Source organism: Staurois parvus, unplaced genomic scaffold (genome assembly GCF_062004578.1).
Source record: "Staurois parvus isolate SC_StPar_1 unplaced genomic scaffold, SC_StPar_1.0 ptg000022l, whole genome shotgun sequence".
Classification (NCBI taxonomy): Eukaryota; Metazoa; Chordata; class Amphibia; order Anura; family Ranidae; genus Staurois; species Staurois parvus.
The window spans coordinates 9,361,832-9,385,472 of NW_028317818.1; the positions used below are offsets into that span (position 1 = coordinate 9,361,832).

A 23,641-nucleotide genomic window follows, 5' to 3' on the forward strand; every position below is an offset into this window, starting at 1 on the left:
TAACAGATTCCGCATGTAAGGATACCATTATTTAATAATATACTCAAATGAAATGAGTAAAAAATATATATATTGTAACAGAAGACAACGCTTAAAGTTTGCTGGCTTGTTTGGGGACCTTACAGTGGTGCACATCTGATTCTCTTCTAGTCAAAATCAGTAGGCCGTTAAACAGAATAAACAATTGGGCGCTTATACAGATTACTGAAGCAATGCTACACAGTAGTGTAGCAAATACAATGTAAGCGACAGGTGGGAGGAGAAAGGGAGATTATCCCTATAATGATGTTTAGGTTCAGGTGGTGAACTAGCAAAGCCAAGGCAATTGTCTACAAGTGGTCTGATTGGCTGGGTGGGTTCTTGAAGGGATGGTAGAAGCACATTTTGGCAGACTAAAGTGTCAGTATCTGTTAAGCAATGGAAAGAATGGGTTAGCAACCCTCTCACTAGCTCCTGTGCTTTAGTCTGTTGTCAGAAGGGTCCTTCATATGCTGATGCACAGACCTCAGATGAACTTGTTAGTATTTTTTGCCACTCAGGATGATTTCACAACCCAGTCGGTGTTTCTGTGGGAACAAACCAGTGACTCTGCTGTATGATTACAGAATATTTCAGGTGGACCAGTGGTTCTGCTTTAGGCTTCAACTGTGACTGCAAGCACATGGGCGATGCCTCCCTGAGTCTCTGGGCAGGCAAGGGACTGGCTGTGTAGGAAATGGGTGCTGCAAACTCCACACTCTGCTTTCCCTTCTATATCTGTCCCTGATCTGGCTTCTCGGCCTTTTGGCTAATATCAAGTGTAGTATCTGTTCTTATCAGTGTCCAGTGGGGGTGCTCCCAGCCATTCTAGCTTTGCGGGGATGGCTGTTGTATAGTACCCTCACTGGTATGATGGGGGTCCGGAAGGCTAGTACCGGAGGGACAGAAACCGGGGAGCGCCACACGTTAAGCTGGGGCCCTGGGAGTAATTCCTCCGGGAAAACTGGAAAGACCCAGTACCTCCTGATTTGGACGGCTCTACCTTGGTCTGGCCAGGGGCTGAGGAGGCAGAAAGTCCGCAAACATGGTGCCCCCTGGGTAGTCGCCTCAGGGGTGCTCTGAGTAGCACTTGGGTGTGGGACCCCATGTTGTGAATGAGCACATGGTCACCGCGTTTAAAACACTTTTTGCACTGCGCCTCTAGGACCGGGCCTTTTGGCCAAGTCCTGGGCAATTTTTTTGCTACAGGCCTCAGGGTCTGGTCAGTGCCCAATTTGGGCACGACCACTTTTTTATTATTTTTATAGATTATTTAATTATTTATTTATTTTTTCTCACCCCACGTTTGTCCCTTTTTACTTATGTGTGTGTTTTTCTCACAGGATGGAGGGTGTGGGTCTCGGGCCTGCCCTGAAGTCTAGGGGGAGGATGTGTGGCCTTTTGGTTCCTTCCTCCCCTGTCCCTAGGGGGTTTTCTCTTCGGGAGAACCCCCTGGCCTAGTACTGGATGTCCGGCTTCGGCTGGGCATAAGGAACGGTGGTCCACCAGGCCTTTTGGCCAGGAGGACCAAATGGGAACCTTGTCCCTGTCAGGAGCTTCGTGCCCCGGGGGATCAGGGTAGTGGTCCAACCCCTTCTGGGGTAGGACAAAGCACACCCCTAAGTGCACTTTTTGTGTGGTGTTTTTGCTCTTGCACTTTTTTGTGAAACACTTATGGGTTTTTCGTTCTAGTTTGCACGTTTGCGGACTTAAAAAAAAAAAAAAAAAATCTGTCCCTGATCTGGTGCCAAGTGCCTCCAGTTTTCCAGGGTAGATTTGTAAGGCTTCTGCACACAGGAGTAAAAAAAACACTTTTTTTTTACTGATTTGAAATTAGATGCATTGTTGTCTATGGATCCATGTACACAGAATACAAATCAGTAATACAGTGACAAGTACAGAGCTGTAAAACAAAAATAGAAATGTTTACATTTGAGTGCAGTATTTACGCACATACATGTGGTTATGCATCTATAAGCATGTTACGTGTGTATAAATGAGTATATTACAACACTGGCAATGAAGAAGATTTTTTCTCATCTATACACGCTTATACTCAACGCTACTCAAGGTCTTTACACGCAGAATTGTTTTACTCAGGGACTTTCTGTCAATAAGTTCCTGGGTAAACATCAATAAATTATGATGCCTATGTGCAAGGGGCATAAAAACGCCCTCTTTCCTCTTTTGTTGTAAAGGCCCCTGGGAGCTGTAGTCACTTTCCCAGCATAGAGCAGTCCCCCTTGGATCTGATGGAACTATATATCTCATGATTCTTCTCTTTAACACTCTTATTCCATTGGCACCTGGCCTAAGCCAATCAAGATAGGACAACAGCAGTCAATGGGAAGTTAAAATTATTCTAAAGGTTGCAAGTTAAAAAAAAATTACAAAAATGTTATACTTACCTGTTCTGTGCAATGGTTTTGTACAGAACAGCCCCAATCCTCTTCTTTTTGGATATCCCGCCTGCGGTCTTGGCTCCTACCCCCTGCCGAGTGCCCCCAATAGCAAACCTCTTGCTATGGGGGCGTGCCTGAGCCACACTCCTGTGAATGGACATTATCCATTCACACACAGAGCATGTCTTGGCCCGTTCCCCTTTGCTCACTGGCTGTGATTGACAGCAGCAGGAGCCAATGGCTCCTACTGCTGTGGGAGTCAATGAAGAGAGAGAGCTATGCATCGATGTATCAAAATGGGACCCAGTTAAGCATAAGGGGGGAGCTGCACCCAGAAGTTTTTTTCACCTTCATGAACAGAATGCAGGAGGGTAAAAAACCTTCTGCCATTAGAATAACTTTAATGTGCGGACATGCTAGGACTTGCAGTCCCACAGTGGTTGATGCAAACAGTCTTTACTCAAGGAACTTTATGTCAGCACCTGGCTAGATAACTATTCTGGAATAACATATCAAAAACATGTAAATCAGCCAATAGATGAGGAATTTTTTTTTTCTTCAACCAGTAGGAAAAAACCTAATTTTATTCCCTCATCCACACTGGATGGATAACGGAATTGTCCCTGCTGTCACCATTTCTGGGAGCTAGTATTGCATTCAATGACCCCAATGCTGGGGGTTTTTATTGTATCCACTGACAACAATATTGGGATTCAATATTGAATCCACTGACAGCAATATTGGGGTTTATTACTGTGTCCACTGACACCAATGTTGGGTGTAACCGCACTCCAACTTCTTCAGCGTGCATTGTGATATGCTGCAAAAAATGGACAGGACCAAAAGGTTTGGGTATTGGGGTGTGAAAATGCACTGCAACTGTGCATCCCTTTGAAGGTGTTGGGGGTTGAACTTGAGGCCATCTGTAATCTTCCAGCTGGACACCAGTGCTTTAAGGAAAAGCGCAATGTTCTGTAATGGCACATAATGTAGAGTGAGTACATTTTTAACACCACAACTTCTTCTTTATGAAATGAAATATTTTTTCCTCCTCCCAAACTCTTGTCCTCACAACTCCTCCTAGCCATGGAAAACATATCTGTAAAAATTCCTTCAGCAGTCAACACAATATCGAAGACCCCTTGCATAGTTTCTCTCACAAGGAATGTCCTTCTGTCTTGGTTAACACAAGCCACACCACATTCTTGATGTGTGCATGCTCTGGTACATCAAAGTTCTCCAACAAAATATTGGCTTCTCCATGGGCAACTTAAAGTTTGTCTGAACCTCCTCTAGAGGACCCAGAGAGGTAATTACTCCTTGGGAGAGTTCAGCAGCCTCCACCCCAATAGCAGCATGTGATGGCATTGGGATATACCACAATGCTGAGATGGACTAGTACTCGTTACCCTTCAACTCCCAACTCAGACACTTGATCTAAGTCAAATGCAGAGAAGCAACTTATTCTTTCAGGCTGCTGGGCCATAATCAATGTAATGTATGAAAACCGTGGCTTCCATGGAATAGGGCTTTGGAACCAACAAGACAGTAATAATTACACAGGTTAGGGTGAAAGGGATTTGAGCAAATCACAAAGTCCTCACTTTAAATAGCGTGTAGCACAATAAAGTCTTGCTCGCTATCCCTATTTGGAAGAACCATGACACAGGGTTAAATGGCACTTATTTTATGTTGTAGAAATTGAGAAGGCACAATAGATAATCAACAGGCACAACAGACCGATATAGCATTGGCATCACATACAGTGGGGCAAAAAAGTATTTAGTCAGCCACCAATTGTGCAAGTTCTCCCACCTAAAAAGATGAGAGAGGCCTGTAATTGGCATCATAGGTAGACCTCAACTATGAGAGACAAAATGAGAAAAAAAATCCAGACAATCACATTGGCTGATTTGGAAAGAATTTATTTGCAAATTATGGTGGAAAATAAGTATTTGGTCACCTAAAAACAAGCAAGATTTCTGGCTCTCACAGACCTGCACCTTCTTCTTTAAGAGGCTCCTCTGTCCTGCACTCATTACCTGTATCAATGGCACCTGTTTGAACTTGTTATCAGTATAAAAGACACCTGTCCACAACCTCAAACAGTCACACTCCAAACTCCACTATGGTGAAGACCAAAGAGCTGTCGAAGGACACCAGAAACAAAATTGTAGACCTGCACCAGGCTGGGAAGACTGAATCTGCAATAGGCAAGTGGCTTGGTGTGAACAAATCAACTGTGGGAGCAATAATTAGAAAATGGAAGACATACAAGACCACTGATAATCTCCCTCGATCTGGGGCTCCATGGAAGATCTCACCCCGTGGGGTCAAAATGATCACAAGAACAGTGAGCAAAAATCCCAGGACCACACGGGGGGAACCTAGTGAATGACCTGCAGAGAGCTGGGACCAACATAACAAAGGCTACCATCAGTAACACACTACGCCACCAGAGACTCAGATCCTGCAGTGCCAGACGTGTCCCCCTGCTTAAGCCAGTACATGTCCAGGCCCGTCTGAAGTTTGCTAGAGAGCATTTGGATGATCCAGAAGAGGATTGGGAGAATGTCATATGGTCAGATGAAACCAAAATAGAACTGTGGTAGAAACACAACTCGTCGTGTTTGGAGGAGAGAGAATGCTGAGTTGCATCCAAAAAACACCATACCTACTGTGAAGCATGGGGGTGGCAACATCATGCTTTGGGGCTGTTTCTCCGCAAAGGGACCAGGACAACTGACAGAATGAATGGGGCCATGTATTGTGAGATTTTGAGTGCAAACCTCCTTCCATCAGCAAGGGCATTGAAGATGAAGCATGGCTGGGTCTTCCAACATGACAATGATCCCAAACATACCACCCGGCCAACGAAGGAGTGGCTTCGTAAGAAGCATTTCAAGGTCCTGGAGTGGCCTAGCCAGTCTCCAGATCTCAACCCCATAGAAAACCTTTGGAGGGAGTTGAAAGTCTGTGTTGCCCAGCGACAGCTTCAAAACATCACTGCTCTAGAGGAGATCTGCATGGAGGAATGGGCCAACATACCAGCAACAGTGTGTGCCAACCTTGTGAAGACTTACAGGAAACGTTTGACCTCTGTCATTGCCAACAAAGGATATATAACAAAGTATTGAGATGAACTTTTGATATTGACCAAATACTTATTTTCCACCATAATTTGCAAATAAATTCTTTCCAAATCAGCCAATGTGATTGTCTGGATTTTTTTTTCTCATTTTGTCTCTCATAGTTGAGGTCTACTTATGATGCCAATTACAGGCCTCTCTCATTTTTTTAAGTGGGAGAACTTGCACAATTGGTGGCTGACTAAATACTTTTTTGCCCCACTGTATGCTGTGGGGTATACAGTTTACTGGTATGCAAAACAGTGGTTGAAAAGCAGACTATACTTAGCATTGTTGTAAATATTTACAATTCAACAGTGCCAGAGGAGAGCTCTTAAAGAGGTGCTTGTAGGCAGATGCAGTCTGCTTCCTGTACTGTAGGTGGCACTGGAGCAGCACCACAGCCCAGAGAGGAAGTTAAGGGAAACTTGGTTTCTCTGTGGATTACTGGTTCCTAGAGGCAGAGTTCTGGTTGACTGCGCTGTATCCATGTGACTCATGGCAGCCATCTTGGGTCAGCACGTAGTCAGGTTGAAATCAGTTAGTTAAGTGCTGCCCCAGATGAGAGGGTAGGGTTAATGTCCTTCTCAGTTCTTTAGCTTTTGGCGGGATCTTTGGGTCCTATCCACTGTATTTATGTATATAAAAGTGGACAGTGGGTCAGAGAAGTCCGTCGATGCTGTCACCATTGTCTAGTCTTGGTCTATGTCGGTCTTGGCCCTCTCCCCAGTTCTCCAAAGAGAGCTACACCTGGAAAAGGGTGCAAGAATAACAGCCTGCCATCAAGATGTAAAGTCGTCAAGAGTTGGGGTCCACTCCAAAGACACCAGCTGCTGGAGTATGCTTCTGTTGAATGTTGTAACCACATGGACTGTATCTCTGCAGGTACGCTGGGGCATCACATAGCCTGGTTAGGTTTAAGGATTAGGGAATTAGGAATAATGACTGTTGATGAAAGCATTTAGGAAAGTCCTGTTGTTCTGTGGACTTTGTGTTCTTTGGACTGTATGCTGTTCTGCACTTTGCTTAGCTAGTTGCCGACTGCAGATAGCCGAATGATGGCTGCACTGCGGCCGGCCAGTTCTGGGTGGACGTCATATGACGTCCTCCCAGAACGCGCTCTCCTGCGCGCCCCAGGGGGCGCGCACCCGGCGATCTCCGTGATCGCTGTGTCCTACGGACACAGCTGATCATGTGATGTGGTAAAAGGCCAATCACAGCGGCCTTTTACCACGTGATCAGCGGTGTCCAATGACACGCTGATCACAGGGAAATGCAAGTGCCGGTTCTCGGCTGCACTTTCCTCACGCTGTCAGATCGTGAGGAAAGTACTGCCGAGAACCGGCAGTTGTCAGAGCGAGGATCGGCACCGATCATCAGGGCACTGATGATCAGTGCCCTGATGATCGGTGCCCAGCAGTGCCACCCACAAGTTCCGCCCACCTGTGCCCAGCAGTGCGCCCACTAGCTCCGCCCACCTGTGCCCAGCAGATCACCCACCTGTGCCCAGCAGTGCACCCACCTGTGTCACTCTACAGTGTCACACACCTGTGCCCAGAAGTGCCACCTACCTGTGCCCAGCAGTGCCACCCACCTGTGCCCACCCACCTGTGCCCACCAGTGCAACCCACCTGTGCCCACCCACCAGTGCCGCCCACCAGTGCCACCCACCAGTGCAGCCCAGCAGTGCTGCCAGTCAGTGCCACCAGTCAGTGCCCAGCGGTTGTGCCAGTCAGTGCCGCCAGTCAGTGCCCAGCAGTGATGCCAGTCAGTGCCGTCTATCAGTACCCATCATCAGTGTCACCTATCAGTGCCGCCTATCAGTGCTGCATATTAGTGCCGCCTATCCGTGACACCTCATTAGTGCTGCCTATCAGTGCCGCCTATCCGTGCCACCTCATTAGTACTGCCTATCAGTGCCCTTTAGTGCTGCCTATCAGTGCCCATCAGTGCCGCCTATCAGTGCCCATCAGTGCTGCCTCATCAACGCACATCAGTGAAGGAGAAAAATTACCTGTTTGAAAAATTTTATAATAGAAACAAAGAAACTTTTTTTTTTTTTCAAATTTTTTGCACTTTTTTTATTTATAGCGCAAAAAGTAAAGCGCCCAGTGGCGATTAAATACCACCAAAAGAAAGCTCTATTTGTGAGAAAAAAATGATCAAAATTTCATATGGGTACATGACCGCGCAATTGTCAATCAAAGTGCGGCAGCACTGAAAGCTGAAAATTGGCCTGGTAAATAAGGGGGTATAAGTGCCTGGTAGGCAAGTGGTTAGGTAAAGTTTTTGAAACTTTTCATCCACCTGGTTTGAAGTCCTTTAAAAAGGGGTGTTATGCAAGTAACAACTTTGCACTTAGTCTACAGCTTGGGTCACTAGCACATGGGGTATGAAGAGTCTGCATGTTAAGAGTCACTCTAGTACAAGTTATACCTGTGGTTGCCACAAGCAACAAAGGTACCGTTAGCAAGCAGCCTGTCACAACGTGTTCCTGTTATAGGTGGGATTGCCTTTAGACATGAGAGAGATGTTGTCGGTACTCTCTATACCGCGGTTCATCTCTCACAGCAACCAGAATAGAACTGCACTTCTCAGTTCCTATCCTGTACAGAGGTACAGACGTTCAAAAGTTAACCCTTTGAGGACTAAAGTCAAGTGCATGTTGAAGCCCACGCAATGTGCTGCTACTGGGACTGGTAGTGGAGAATGCTGGAGAGGTGGCTGTGGTAAGTGTTCAGCATGTAGATGTACATTTACAGGCGGTGCAATCCAAATGACAAACAAACAAAACCAGCGCTCCAATCCTCATGCAGACTAAAAGAAATTCAGGATGCCAGACGAAGAGGTGCTACCCTTCAAAGATCGGGAAATCTGAACACTGGTGAAAAAGAGCAGACAAGGGCGCACTCTCATCGTACATTACCGTGGTATACCCCGTGTCTATTAAATAGACAAATGGATATATACTCACAAACCAATGAAGATAAAAGCAGTATATGTGGTCCGCAATAACAGTCACACAAATGCTGTGTCCTTAATAAGGAGACTCTAACGCGTTTCGGGAGATAAACCCCCCTTCCTCAGAGCTCTGAGGAAGGGGGTTTATCTCCCGAAACGCATTATGCACAATGAGAGTGCGCCCTTGTCTGCTCTTTTTCACATTTACACGGGGACCTGAGTGTTAACTGGAGGACAATTGTTGTGCAAGTGTACATGGTGTACGATCATCTCTAAAACGTCAAGTATTCCCTGATAACAACCTCAGCCTTGTCCCAGGGCACTGGAGAAAAAGGCACTAAAGCAAAAGGTACCTTGCATATGTGAAGTGAGAGAGAGAGACAGACCTTGTACATGATGCCTAGCGTAGCCCACCCCAGGGGTTGGCCCCTCATGTTTCCCAGACTTGACCCTTAACAAATTAATTGGAAACTTTTTGCGGACGTGACAAACAACCACCATCCTGCTACTTGCTACAAGCAGAATCTTTTTAAGTCCCTGCTATCCAGGTTTTGGTGCACATTTACGTGTGGGTAGTGTAGGGACAGGTTCCCCCGCCTGTGAGGGACAGTATTATCGGCAGGGAGAGCTTCCAAACAAGAAGGGAAAGCTTAGGGCCTACAACTGCCTTGGGCATCTTTTTCGGGTACAAGAAGGCCAGGCCACATTCTTCCCCTCCAGACAGACTCTGTTAGTTCAAGATATACTGATTGCATCTGGACTGTGAGTGAACAATTACTGTGGAGCCACGCTGCACCCACATGCTGGTAATGATAAATAATCACTGTGTTTCACTTAGCCTTTATGGCATATGCATATGACAGCCGGAGGCAGTCCGTTCATGTGCAACAGACTGATATAGACACAGTGTGTGTGTATGTGGGGGGGGGGGGGGGTTGCACCCTGTAAAGGAAACATACTGCTTGTCAAGAACCTTTCCCTACTTCTACACTTGCACTTTCCCTACCTTGCTGATCTCTCTCACTACCTTACTGCCTAACTGTGAGCATGCTGAATGACGTCAGCCCCCTATAATTACTGGGCTCCTTCATCAAGATGGCCACCCAAATCTCACAGGACTTCAGCATCCAACAGGATCACTGTCCTCCTCAACATGGCTGCTTGATAAGCCACAGACTCCTACCAATCTGAAAAAAAAATGGCATGTTGCCACCTTCAGGTTGGAAGAAGAGGTAGGCTGTGCAAACACCCCCCTAGCAAGCTGTTTGCTAAGGGAGTACTCCTGCAGGCTTGCTCCTGAGCCCCGGGTCCATAGGCACAGACAACTTTGCCCCACTCCCCCTGTTTTTTCATCAAAGGATTTGATTAACAGCAGCAGGAGCCAATGGCTCCTAGATTGAGATTTGCTCTGGTAAGTATAAGCGGGGGGCTGGGGGATCCCGGGCACAGAACATTTTTACCAACATTGGTGTCGGTGGATGCTTACTTTAAGTTGTTTTGTTTCAATATTGTGTAACATGTTCTAATTGATTAATTAGAAATTATCTTTAACAGAATATACAGACCTCTAACTATGACCTCACAGCAACACACAACACCAGAATATCCTGCCACAAATACCGGTATATCTCTTGTACCTCCACCATACATGGTCAACATGAATGCTGAATTTCAAGGTAATTGTAAACTTATTTTTCAATAAATAGTACATTTATTTCCCATACAGAGAATCAAAATATTACTGAGGATCTGTCATTATACTGTACCTCAAATAACATTCTAAAACCATATATGTAAAGCCTGTCCTCAGTATTTACAAACATAGGCAATGTCCCTTTAAATCTAAAATACACCACCTGCAATTTATGTTTAAAATAAAGTCCCAATAAAACCCTTTTTGTATTCAAAATAATAAAGGGATAAAAAGTCCTCAAAAGTGCATGTGGAAACAAAAGATTCAAATTCTCCTGTGCCAGGATGTGAGCAAACCAATCCAGCCACTATCAGAAAAGATATCCAAACTCCTTACCTTGTAATAAGACCCCTATATCTCAAGGAGGTCAAAAAGTGCTTGTTGTAATATCACCATTCCACACTCCTTCCTACTCTGGACCTGCTCAGATGTCTTTCCCAGGATTTCATGGGCAATTCACAGGCCCCAAATGGATAGTTTCCACTGCATATATTCGACACCACAGGGCCGTGGAACCGCAGATATTCAGCCACTCAGGGCACTACATCTCTTCCCGCATGGACCATATCATTAAAAAAGAACTTTTTAAAAATATATTGCACATGGTGTATTGCAGATTTAAAGAGACATTACCTATGTAGCACCCTCCTTAATTATTTTTCAGTAGGAGGCTGAATAGCAGCCAGGAGCAACAGTCAGAGGCTCAAATTTGAGTCGGGGCTGAAAGGCTCTGTAGATCAGCTCTCTTAAACCTCCCCCTGACCTAGAATTCAGTGGGCGGGGGAGATCCTGGACAATCCCAAAGCAGGAGGCTTGGTATGGGGTCAGGACAGCCCTTAAGAGTAGTGAGTCTGCCCAGCAGCAGGAGAATTCGGGTGGAAGATGGAGTGAGCAGGATGGTGTGTGTGGAGGCTGGGAGTTGGGTCCAGGAGAGGGGCCTACCTGGAGAAGCTGGAAGGGAGGATCTCTCAGCCTCACTGTCCCCTGAGAGAGGACAGCCTGGGAAGCAGGGAAGGAGCCAGCCCAGCATAAGGCCTGAAGGCAGCCACCGACCCACAAGCTTGCAGGAGAGACTGGGTGAGTAACCCCACACCCCCTGGGCCATATAAGGGGAAAGGGCATTCAGATGGGAAACCTGACTAACTCCCATCTGCTTTCATCTAAAGTGGCAGCTTCTGGGTCCCCTTGCTCAGGGATTCCCTCAGGCAGCTGGGTGAAGATGAGATTTCATCTGGGGTCTGAGGTGGTACACAAGGAGAGGCAGGATAGCTCTCCAAGAAGAGAACACCCTTCTGAGTACTTGTACATAGTTCCAGGAAGTTGTCCTCAGTTTTACAGTTCCTTGGGCATTCCATGTATCCCTCATCCCCACCCATCCCCACCCCTAATAAAAAAATCCCACAAAACACTTTCAAGGACTGTTTATTGTCTCTGGAGTGCTAGGCTAGGAGGAAATGTGTGTTGCCTGGCTGTGCAGGACTATAGTGAGACCAAAATCTCTAGCGACTCCTATGGGGGTAGTGCTACACCTATGTTTTGTGCTTGTGAACACTGAGGATAGGGCTTTACCTGTATGGTTTTAGATTATTAGTAATATCTTTATGTGGATATTCATGTTGGCAGCTTTTTGTTTACATTTTATTTAATGCAGAGTTGTGATTTTTAAGACATTTTCACACATTGTGGGTAGATTTTTGTGTTTATTAGTGCAGAGATTTTAAACCCCAAATAACATAATTAGTATGTTCCTGTAAAAAGGGGGGTTTGAAAACTTTAAAACTTTGCATTTTTGCATATGTTGGCTGCATGCAATTCAGTGACACTGAAAGTATTAGCTGTCCTTCAACTGATTTCACCACCTCTGACCCACCACTTGGCCAACTTATTTAAAGCTGGACTCCATGAAGTTATTATTATTATTACATCGAGTTTATATAGCGCCAAAGGGTTTGCTCAGCGCTGTACAATAGGGGGGACAATACATGGCACAGTACAACAAAAACAGACAGCGTACGAGGGGTAAGAGGGCCCTACTCTTTCAAGCTTACAATCTAGGAGGGAGGAGGTAGTGGAACAATAGGAAGTGGCTGAGGGGAATGAAGTGGCTGAGGGGGATGAAGTGGTGGGAGGAATGAGGGAGAATTCCTCCCACCACTTATAAAAGATATAAATTAATTAAGCTCATGACTACATCTCTAAATGTATTTTTTACAATAAGCAGTGTAAGTAGCTATATTTGCTTGTTATCAGCCTCTTATGGCTTTTAATGGCTGTATGCAGGCTGGAAGAGAGTGAAGCAGCACAAGAAGCCAATCATTAGGCTGCCGTACAAGGAACATGCTGATAGAAGAAGAGTGACACAGAGACGAGCTCATTAGTTTGCTGCTTTTTCTTTCACAGTTTAGTCACAGGCTTAACGAACAACATGGGGGCATTTGGCTGCAGTGCATCTCTTCTGGCCTGTTTAGTGCATCCAGGAGGGATAGTTGCAGTGTCCAGCCCCGCTGCAAGCAGCCTGAACAAGTCCATTGCAGGCTGGAGCTGAACACTGTACTGAGTGGTACGGGGATTTAGGGCCCTCTACATTCAAAGACAAAGGGCTGGAACACAGGAGACCAAATCTTCATCCCTGAACCAGATCTTCATCCCTGAACCAGATCTTCATCCCAGAATCAGATCTTCATCCCAGAATCAGATCTTCATCCCTGAAACTCCTTGTTTGTATATAAAACTTGTCTTCTTCAGCAATGTTTGCAATACCTCTAACTTTGTCTTCTGGAGCAGTTGCTGCTATTATCATGCCCATGTCCACAATCATTTTCTAGCCATACTGTCTTATCCGCACACACAGTACTGTCATATCTTCCACACTTCTCTATTGCACAAACTGTCCACTGTCAATCTTTTGTATTTCTCTTCTGAACATATTGAAAAAATAACACAAGGGGGCACCTCCAAGTGCAGTATTAAAAGTAGTTTAATAATCCATAAATATAGCACTCACATGTGTGAAGAAGTAAAAATCTATAGAAATTATGGGGACCACAGCCCACATGGCTTTTTACTTCTTCACACATGCGAGTGCTATATTTATGGATTATTAAACTACTTTTAATACTGCACTTAGAGGTGCCCCCTTGTGTTCTTTTTTCATTTCTACAGAGAGACATTCCAGTCTATTGGGGGAGCTGCCTATAGGTGCTTCTTATGGACTTTTAGTAATTTTATGGACTTACCATTGCTCTATTGTTAATTTGCTGTATTCCACTCTGTTTTTTACTCTAGGTTTGTGCCATATGCTATTTGTATATCTTCTGGACATACTGCCTGCTGTCACACCTTCACTTCTTCTCTAATCATACTGCCTGCATCATGCCTTCCACACTTGTGAGAGGGCCTCTGCAATTGGCAAGATGTTGGCTTCAAGAGTACAGATCCTTCCTTGTCCTACTCCTGTCCTTTCTGAAACACTAAGCCTCCTGCTGAGGTATACCCTCCACCATATTGTGCCCACTCCATGCCAGAGGCATTCCGGCCATTGCTCTTTATATCCCCAAGGAAGGAATGTACATGTAACCCATTGAAATGTTATTACTTGCAATATACTAAAGAGGACATTAGATGGTGGTGGTCTGCTATTTAGGGTTGCTTACATTAACAGAACAGGTCTCTGGAACTTATATTTCTGAACAGCAGGACTTGGCTGATAAGCAGAGTGGCTAGGGCTACATTTCCCAGGAGAGGTAGCATATGGGCGGGAGCAAACAAATATCAAAGCCCGGGAGACTAGCCAGGAGAGTGCAGAGGTAGATTGAAGGAGGAGGTGTGTTGACAGCTGAAGCGCTGAACTAGGCTGCGGAGCCAGGATTGGAGAGATAGAGAGAGCGGAAGAATTTACAAACCACCCAGCCACTCTGACAGTAGGAGACAAAGCGGAATATCAAGTCTGAACTAGAGGGCCTGTGGACTGTCTCATGGCACATTGATCAGGCGAGAGAGACCCATGCATCCACTACCAAAGTGAACATCAATAGTACACCACCTCAGTTATCTGCTTGCACATAGTTGTAAACAATACACACAGTGCCCAAGCTTGTGGACTAGTTATACCAGCACCATTGATGGAATATATCTGCAGTATAGTTATCGTTTAAGCTGACCACATTATATACTGTTATAGTCCAAGATACAGCGCCAATTAAATCAACAAGCCCATTTCCCTCTCTGCAGAGCAGGATTCCTATTACAGAGGGAGTTGTTTTTATCTATAGATATTTATGTCAGTTGTTGCTATTTATTACATCAAGCTCAATTCATGGTCAGAGCTCTTAAAAGGAAACTTGCACTAATTCTTTACCATCAATCAGGGAAGTGTTGAATCTTCTCCTTTTTCCTTACTATCTCTGATGTGACTACCCAGAGGAACTATCATCCCTCCCTCAATGTATCTTCACATCAATTGGGCCCCAACAGGAGCACAGAAGACATTATAGAGCTCCTAAAGGGGACACTGTCAATTATAACAGACAATTCCTTTTATTCCACATTTAATCCTTTTTATCTAGTTCTGAGGACCCACAGTGAGCTTATCTGTTACTGATAGTCATTCCTGCTCAGTGGGGATTCAACAGACCCCTCAGACTGGAGGCAGTGGATTATTTCTGAAAGCAAGCCAGCTAACAGATACTGATTTATTATAAATGTTACTTTTGCTCACAGTTGCCAAGAGTGATCAGATTTGCTGCCAATACCAGAATTTTTTATTCTTGACTCAGTTACCTGCAAATCCAATATAAACTTTATTCTGGTTTATGCTACTCTGTGTGTGAGTCCATTTTACAGGTGTAATTTATCTGGGCCACCACAGTATGGTGGTGTCAGCAGAGGTTGGGCTTTCAACAAGAGCACCAGATTAACAGGGAACCAAAAAAATACTTAGCAATCCCTAAGGAGGTAGTGCTACATCTGGGGGCTTGCCTGGCATTTCTCTGTTCAGAGAATCTGTGAACCACAGAAAGAAAGCATAGATCCCTCTAAAGTCATTGCCTGGTGCCAGGAGGAGAATGGTAAGCCAGAGCGATGTATGGTGCTGAGCCTTCCCGGAGATGACTGGCCGGAAGAACAGATTGAGCAGATGTTATCAGCCCACATACCTGACCAGAGAGGAAGCATCATCAATATCAGAAATAATCCAGATGCATCCAATGTGTTGGTGCTGATTGAGTGGGCAAAAGGGATCCCCCTTTGCTTGAGGAACAGAGTATACAGCTGACTGACACAGTAACGGCACAGGTGTTCAGATCTGGTGTTAGTGAAGCAAATGGAGAGAGTTCACGGAAAGGTACCCCTGAGCCAGAGCAGTCCACTTCCGCTCCCTTGGGCCACCTCCAGAGCCAAGGGCTAATGGAGCTGGTGCGTATTGATTTCTTGTGTCTGGTACCCAATCTTAGTGGGAGGGGGAATGTCCGGGTAGTGACAGATCACTTCACTAGATACGCTCAGGCATTACCCACAAAGAACCAGCAAGCATCCACTGTGGCTGAAGTGCTAGTGGAACAGTTCTTTGTGCACTATGGGTTTCCACAGAAAATTCACTCAGATCAGGGTAGAGACTTTGAAAGCAAACTGATTAAGGCGTTATTGACCTTGTTAGGCATCAAAAAGTCCAGAACTACCCCCTATAACCCTCAACCAGAGTGTTTCAACAAAACTCTTCTGAACATGTTGAGCACTCTGCCATTGGAGAAGAAGCAACAGTGGGGTCAACACATTGCCACAGTGGTGCAGAATATCTGGGGTGGAGATTATACCAGAAGTGATTATGACAAAGGCCCTGCAACGCAACAGAGGAAATGTCTTCGTCCAAACCTGTAACAAAACAGAAGATCTCATAACTCTAAAGGCCCCAGCTCTATTGGGGCAAGTACATGTGGCCACCCTAGTTAGTACACCTGACAAACCAAACAACCTGGGTAAGAAGGAGTTTGGCTTACAAGATTCCCCTCTGTCCAAGGAGCGGAGGAAGAGAGCCAGAGATAGATTGACCAGCTGGGAGAGATTGTTCTCCCGGAATGATTAAGAGAACAACTGGCTGAGCTGAAGAAGACCGGGATCATCCGAGAGTCAAGGAGTCCCATTGCAGTGGTCCGCAAGAAGAATGGTACCTTACGGATGTGCATCAACTATAGGACTCTGAATAAGCGGATTGTCCCAGACCAATATACAACCCCCCAAATTGAAGATGCTCTGCAGTGTCTATCAGGAGCCAAATGGTTTAGTGTCCTGGACTTGCAGAGTGGATACTACCAAATCCCTATGCATCCTGAAGATAGAGAAAAAACTGCTTTCATCAGCCTACTGGGGTCCTTTGAATGTGATTACATGTCTCATGGTGTATCCGCAACACAGGTCACGCTCCAGAGGTTAATGGAATGTACAGTGGGGATATGAATTTAATCGAATAGATTTCCACCTGATGAAGCCACATGGCCCTGCGGCTTTGACATCACGATGCTCGGAAAGCAGTGGAGACAGATATCGGCTGGCTGTGCATGCCAGGACCGCTAGCGGCAATCTGGATAAGTTTTTTCCTGTATAAAGCGCATACTAATGTTATACATGTGAGTGGAATATGACACATTTTTAATAAATGCTTTATAAGGATTATAAGGATAAAGCACTATGTTTTGATTATCTTTTTTGGCATCTGATCTGATGGAGGAGGACAACTAGAGCAGTGAAGGAGACCCAAACCCATTGGATAGTAATCCCATCTCATCACAGTCCAAAATAAAGGGACACATGCTTTATATGACCTCACTTAACAGTTTGGTCATACACACAGGTGAGGGAAAAAAATGTTGGTTTGAGTATATATATATATAGTCGAAGCTTCTCCCCCACTGAAAAGTGTTACCCCACACACAAGTTGGAGTTTCTCGCCCTGAAGTGGGCCATGGTAGACAAGTTTAAGGACTATTTATATGGGGCTTAATTCCTTGTGAAGGCAGATAACAACCCCCCTTACCTATGTGCTAGCCACGGCTAAACTAGATGCCACTGGACACCAATGGCTGGCTGCGCTATCTGGCTTCCATTTCAGCCTGAAGTACAGGCCTGGAGAAGGAATTAAGGATGCAAATGCTCCAAGCAGGAGACCCCATGGGCGCCAGAACTCTGGATTCAACTGGCTGCAGGTATCCCCAGAGGAAGTACAAGCCATGAGTCAGGGAGCTGAGTATGTAGCCAAAGTGGTTGTGTACGCTGCAGTAGTGGGAGCCAAGAGTGCTTGCATCTCATCCTATTATTGCCATGCATCTCAGTTGAAAGGTGAAGCTAAACAACAACAATATGCAAGAGGCTCAGGATCAAGACTCCCTCTGTCAGCTCACAAGAAGAGCTTTTGTGAAGAAGCAACCTTCTCTATTGTGGATAGAAGATCTACCTGATGTTAAGATTGTCCATCGAGAGTGGGACAGATTGAAACTGAGGGATGGGGTGGTCTCCCGAAGGGGCCCCTTAGCCCAAAGTGAAGATCTATGACAGCTCTTTTTACCCGCGAAATTCTGGAAAACGGTGTTGAAGTCATTACATGATGATCATGGGCGCCTGGGGTAGGACGGAACCTAGCTGTTGGTGAGAGACCAGTTCTATTGGCCACATATGAAATCTGAAGAAATGTACTGTTGTACCTGTCTCAGCTGTATCCAGAGGAAGACATTACCTAAACCAACAGCCCCCTTGGGCCACCTCCAGAGCCAAGGGCTAATGGAGCTGGTGCGTATTGATTTCTTGTGTCTGGTACCCAATCTTAGTGGGAGAGGGAATGTCCTGGTAGCGACAGATCACTTCACTAGATACGCTCAGGCATTACCCACAAAGAACCAGCAAGCATCTACTGTGGCTGAAGTGCTAGTGGAACAGTTCTTTGTGCACTATTTGTTTCTGCAGAAAATCCACTCAGATCAGGGTAGAGACTTTGAAAGCAAACTGATTAAGGAGTTATTGACCTTGTTAGGCATCAAAAAGTCCAGAACTATCCTGTATAACCCTCAACCAGAGTGTTTCAACAAAGCTCTTCTGAACATGTTGGGCACTCTTGCATTTGAGAAGAAGCAACGGTGGGGTCAACACATTGCCACAGTGGTGCATGCCCATAACAGTACTGAGAATGATGGCACAGGGTTTTCTCCCTATCGTCTGATGTTTGGGCAGGAGGCTAAGTTGCCCATGGACTTGGCCTTTGGCACTGCTCCTGATCACTTGACCCCCTTATCACATCAAGAGTATGTTGAGAGACTGAACTAGCAGTTGGAGTCTGCTAATGAAGAAGCTAGGCGCACCTCTCACTTAGCAGAGCAGAGAAATAAACAATGTTATGACACCAAGGTGAAACTACAGGTGTTGCAACCAGGAGATTGAGTGCTACTAAGCAATCTTGGGATCCCAGGATAACAGAAAATTGCAGCTTGCTGGAAATCTCAACCCTTAATTGTCTATCGGAAGTTACCCAATCTACCTGTTTATAAGATCCAGCCAGAGGGAAAGAGAGGTCCAGTCAAATTATGACACCTTAACCATCACCTACCCTTATCTGATGCTGTCTGGGTCCAAATCCAGGTAAATGAACCACCACCCATTGCGGGACTCTGGCTCGTAGATCTCCCCCATCCCCTCCACTGCCAGTTCTAGACCCAGAAGAGGAGGGGAATGAAGATGAAGGAGGGGTAGATACAGGAATAGATTGGCATCCAATCTTAATGACTCTAAAAGACAGCCTCTTGGCATGTAACCCTGTCTCAAGTTCAGATGCTCCTTCTACAAGTTTTAAGTCAGAAACAATCCCTGCCAGATTTCCTGAGCCAACTTCTTCACCAGGTTTCAACATCAAAGATTTCCTCTATCCTGAACATGTAATTGATTCCCCAGTGGGTTCTCAAACAGGACCCCCAATCCAAGAGGCTGATGAACTTATCAATCCAGGAGATGACAAATTCACAGAAGAAGCAGGGAATGTTTCTCTCTAGGAGGAGTGCAGAGAAAGAAGGAAGATAAAAGCACTCAAAATACTGACTTACGTTGACGTGGGAAAAAGCTCTGAAGAAGCCTTCCAGGGCAAGGAGGTGTGCTGACGGCTGAAGTGCTGAACTAGGCTGCGGAGCCTGGATTGGAGAGAGAGAGAGGAAAGACTTTACAGACCACACAGCCCGCCATGCTGCCAAGTAGGCCACTCTGACATCAGGAGAGAGAGCAGAATTTCAAGTCTGAACCAGAGGGCCCCCATGGACTGTCTTTATCCATCGGTAATCCGCCGAACCACACTGATTGGGTGAAAGAGATCCAGGCACGCAGAAGACATTATAGAGCTTTTAAAGGGGACACTATTATAACTGAGAATTAACTTTATTTCACATTTAATCCTTGTTATCTAGTTCTGAGGACCCACAGTGAGCTTATCTGTTACTGATAGTCTTTCCTGCTCACTGGGGATTCAACAGACCCCTCAGACTGGAGGCAGTGGATTATTTCTGAAAGCAAGCCTGTTAACAGATACTGATTTATTATAAATATTGTTACTTTTCCTGACAGTTACCAAGAGTGATCAGATTTGCTGCCAATACCAGAGTTGTTTGGTTATTCTTGACTCAGTTACCTCCAAATTAAATATACATTTTATTTTGGTTTATACTACTCTGCGTGTGAGTCTATTTTACAGGTGTTATTTATCTGGGTCACCAGAGCACTGTGGTGTCAGCAGACATTGGGCTTTCAATAAGCAGTCGAGATTGACAGGGAACCCAAAAATTACTCAGCAATCTCTAAGGGGGTAGCTCTACACACACACAATGATTATTTTGCTGCACTTTACTGGTGGTACTTGGAAAATGGCATAACAATCAATCACATATACTATCTGGGGTCACCTGACAGTACATAGTCAATCACACTTAGTGAAAGGTCCGCAGTATTCACATGTGAAAGCATATGCAGCATTTTTAAGCAGCTATCTTCCCCTAATCAGTCTCTCATTTAACGTTTCACTCCATAGCTCTACCTAGCTGCTTATGCTCCCTTCAGTTACTCTCATGATCTTAAAGTCATTAGTATTCACTCAGAAGGCTCTGACTTGCCCATTAGACTTTAGGCATCCAGCTCATGACTCTCTTTTAGTCATTCCACAGACAGGATTGCTGCAGTTGCTCCTACTGAACTCTGTACACCTATCCTGGGACTTAAGCCCTGAGCAGGACCTTGGCTGTGCTGACATCTGCATAGGTGTGGGATATTTGGTTCCCATGCCTTATCTGCCCCAGGACTTCATTCACATCTGAGTGTAACATTTTTGTGCATTTTGTGCGTGCATTTATTGCATGTTTTTATGTGCATTTGCAAACGTTTTGCACTAGATACCCTCAGGCATTACCCACAAAAAACCAGCAAGCATCCACTGTGGCTGAAGTGCTAGTGGAACAGTTCTTTGTGCACTATGTGTTTCTGCAGAAAATCCACTCAGATCAGGGTAGAGACTTTGAAAGCAAAGAGGCATGTTTGGGCTTTATGAGTTCTGGCATTTTTGTATTAGCCAATAGAGAAAAATGTAATCTGTGACATCAGCTGTTACCATGCCAGAAAAACACTCATGGTCGCACAAAAACGCATGAAAACACGATGTACGCATTTCCACGTGTTTCTATGGGAATTAAATAGCGCCAAAAAAGACATCAATCTGCCTGAATGGAGCTCCAAAAGTAGCTCCAAAACTTTTTTGAGCTTCAGGCGACTTGGAGTGGAGATGTTAAGCATCTCCATAGAGTAATATTGATTTTTTTCTCCCTCATCGTTTTGGAGCTTCTCACTACAAAATGCTCAGGTGTGAATGGGGCCTAAGACACATCTCCACCTGGCTTATATAAGGGTCCTGTCTAAACCCATGACATCACTAAAGGAAGGACTTCTCTAAAAGGGGAGCTTGTGGATTGGGGTCATTGAAACACGAATATGAGAATATTATAGAAGAGGAACTATCACTTGCTTGTAACTTTCCTTTTACCATACTACTTTAGGACAGAGCCACCTACTGGCAGACTAGCTAACTGCACCTGCTTTCAAAATAATATGTAACTCTAATGGATGTTTAATTTTTGGTTCTTAGGAAATCAGGCAATAAACTCTGGATATCCTGCAGCAGGGTTCAATATTCCTGCTTCAAGCCCAGTATATCCAGTCATTGTCCAGGACCAATCTCAGCTGCCAGCAGCAGGTAAGCTTCAATAGGAACTAGCTGAATGAGTCTTATTGTTAATCTACAATTAATTAAAAAATGTCTAAGAGAATCAATTTGTTTATAAATTCTTTTTTTTTTAAATCATAAATGACGTTTATTAATGGTGAAGTCATACAAATCTCAAAATGACAAAGCATATACAGAATGGTATCAACGACTCAATAATTAACAAACCGAACAACATAATAGAGAAAACCTTCCAGTGCTATCAATTAGAAATCCAAGAATTTATGCAACATTACAGAGATAACATATTACAATGCAATCAGATGATACAGCAATTTAGCATATACAGGACATTAGGAGTATCCCCACAACAGTGGACCCGCAGGAAACAGAGAGCACCCCACCCCCCACCAGGGAATACACCAGGGAGACATAAACTGGCCTTGAGAAAGTGATAATCAAATTGCAATCAAAAGCAACTACAACAGCCTATGCATTATTAAATTGAAAGAGGCTAAACCTGGAGTGGCCAACCAAGCATCCCAAAGTTTCGCAAATTTACCTGAACGTATTCAATGCTGGTAAACTAAACGATCATATTGTAAAATAATTCCCATATTTTGCTTCCAGTCAGCAAAAGTGGGGGGAGTATCAGAGGTCCAGAACACTAGAAGTGCATTGCACGCCTGGAACAAGGCATTGAAAAGGGCCTCTAATATAAATGTATCCTGCGTTACCGAATCTAAAATACCCAAGAGGCACTGCTTAGGATCCAGAATTAAAACACCAAATTAAGGGTAGTTACTACCTCCTTCCAATACCTATGAAGTTTTGGACATCTCCACAACATATGTATCAGATCCCCGTGATCCCGCTTGCATCTGTCACATAGGGGATTTATAAATTCTTTAGTTACTTATTAACATTCTTGCATCAGTAGTTGAAGCTGTCTATGCTGTCATATTGAAAATCCTCATTACTTGCCTATTTGTGAGCATAACATTTTCACAAAAACCCAGAACATTAATGCAGCTGATAAAGCCAGAGAATAGTCAAGATTCTGTCTGTTCTGGGTTAGTGACTCAAAAAGTATTAAAATCTTTGGATCAGCAAATTGTCCAGGCGACTAGCATTTTCAAATGGAGAGTTCAGCAATGACAGCACTCAAAGCAAACTCTCTTTCCCATCCTGTACCTCCTCTTGTTAAGCCTGAATGTCAGCTGAAATTTCAGATTTTGTCCAATAGAATGATATAATTCTATTGCTTGAAGACTGATTCAAAGCAGCCAAATCATCTGTACTAGGCCAGTAAAACAAAAAAGGGACCACATACTAAACAGTCATATAAATATGAAAGAAATGAATAATATGTGATGGTGGTGCTATTGAAAAAAAAAAGACATTTGTTTCTGTTCATCCTGTACCCCCATGTATAGGAAAGGATGTGCTGTAATTAAACCCTGTAAGTCGAAAATTGATATAATAGAAAAGATAGATTATATTGGGCTTTTTGTTTCATTTTTCAAGGCTGGAACCCGTCGGCCTATCCCCAACCACCACCCTATACTGAATCAGCATTTCAGACCCAGACAGGTGAGTTTGCTATGTAACATCATATTGTGTGTAATGAGTTTATCTTTTGTGCTGAAACGTGTAACTAATACATTTTTTATTACATTTTAAATAGTGCTTATGCCACAAGTCATTCTGAAAACTGAACTGAGAGATATCCCCGCCCAGACTATTTGTCCATCCTGCAATGTGCCATGTGTCACAAAAATTGAATTCAAGTCAGGTTGCTTAACAACACTTTTATGTTGCCTGCTTTTTTTCTTTGGGTAAGTTATACAGATATATTTGCAAGGCTTGAACATTAAGTTGCAATACACCTAAAACCAGCAGACTACTTTTCTGATAAGGCCCCTTTCACATAGGTCAGACACCGCCTGCGATCCACTTACTCAGCAGGGGACCTGTCTGCTGATCCCTGCTGAGCAGGAGGATGACAGGTCCATGTCCACTCTCCATAAGTCTGCTCTCCTCTATGGGCAGTAAGAGGTAAATGGACCTCCTGCCCATTTACACCCGGCTGCCATCTGATCTGATCCACTGGATGGAAGGGGAACAAATCCCTATCCATCTGTTATTGGATACATCCAGATTTTATATCCTCAATAGGAGGCCGTGAGATGCGTGCTGAGAAGTGAAA

At 44.5% G+C, this 23,641-nt stretch overlaps 1 protein-coding gene and 1 pseudogene across 1 annotated transcript in view; both read left to right on the forward strand.

Moving 5' to 3' along the window:
* LOC149472201 (lipopolysaccharide-induced tumor necrosis factor-alpha factor homolog) overlaps positions 1-23,641 on the forward strand; it is a 37,006-nt gene that overhangs the window by 3,734 nt on the left and 9,631 nt on the right. Inside the window, exons 2-5 of the mRNA XM_089692192.1 lie at positions 10,064-10,185; positions 21,355-21,462; positions 22,960-23,025; positions 23,120-23,270. Coding sequence (XP_089548318.1) covers positions 10,083-10,185; positions 21,355-21,462; positions 22,960-23,025; positions 23,120-23,270 — 428 coding nt within the window. The 5' untranslated portion in view covers positions 10,064-10,082. The remainder of the gene's footprint in view (positions 1-10,063; positions 10,186-21,354; positions 21,463-22,959; positions 23,026-23,119; positions 23,271-23,641) is intronic.
* On the forward strand, positions 768-883 carry LOC149472202 (U2 spliceosomal RNA; annotated as a pseudogene).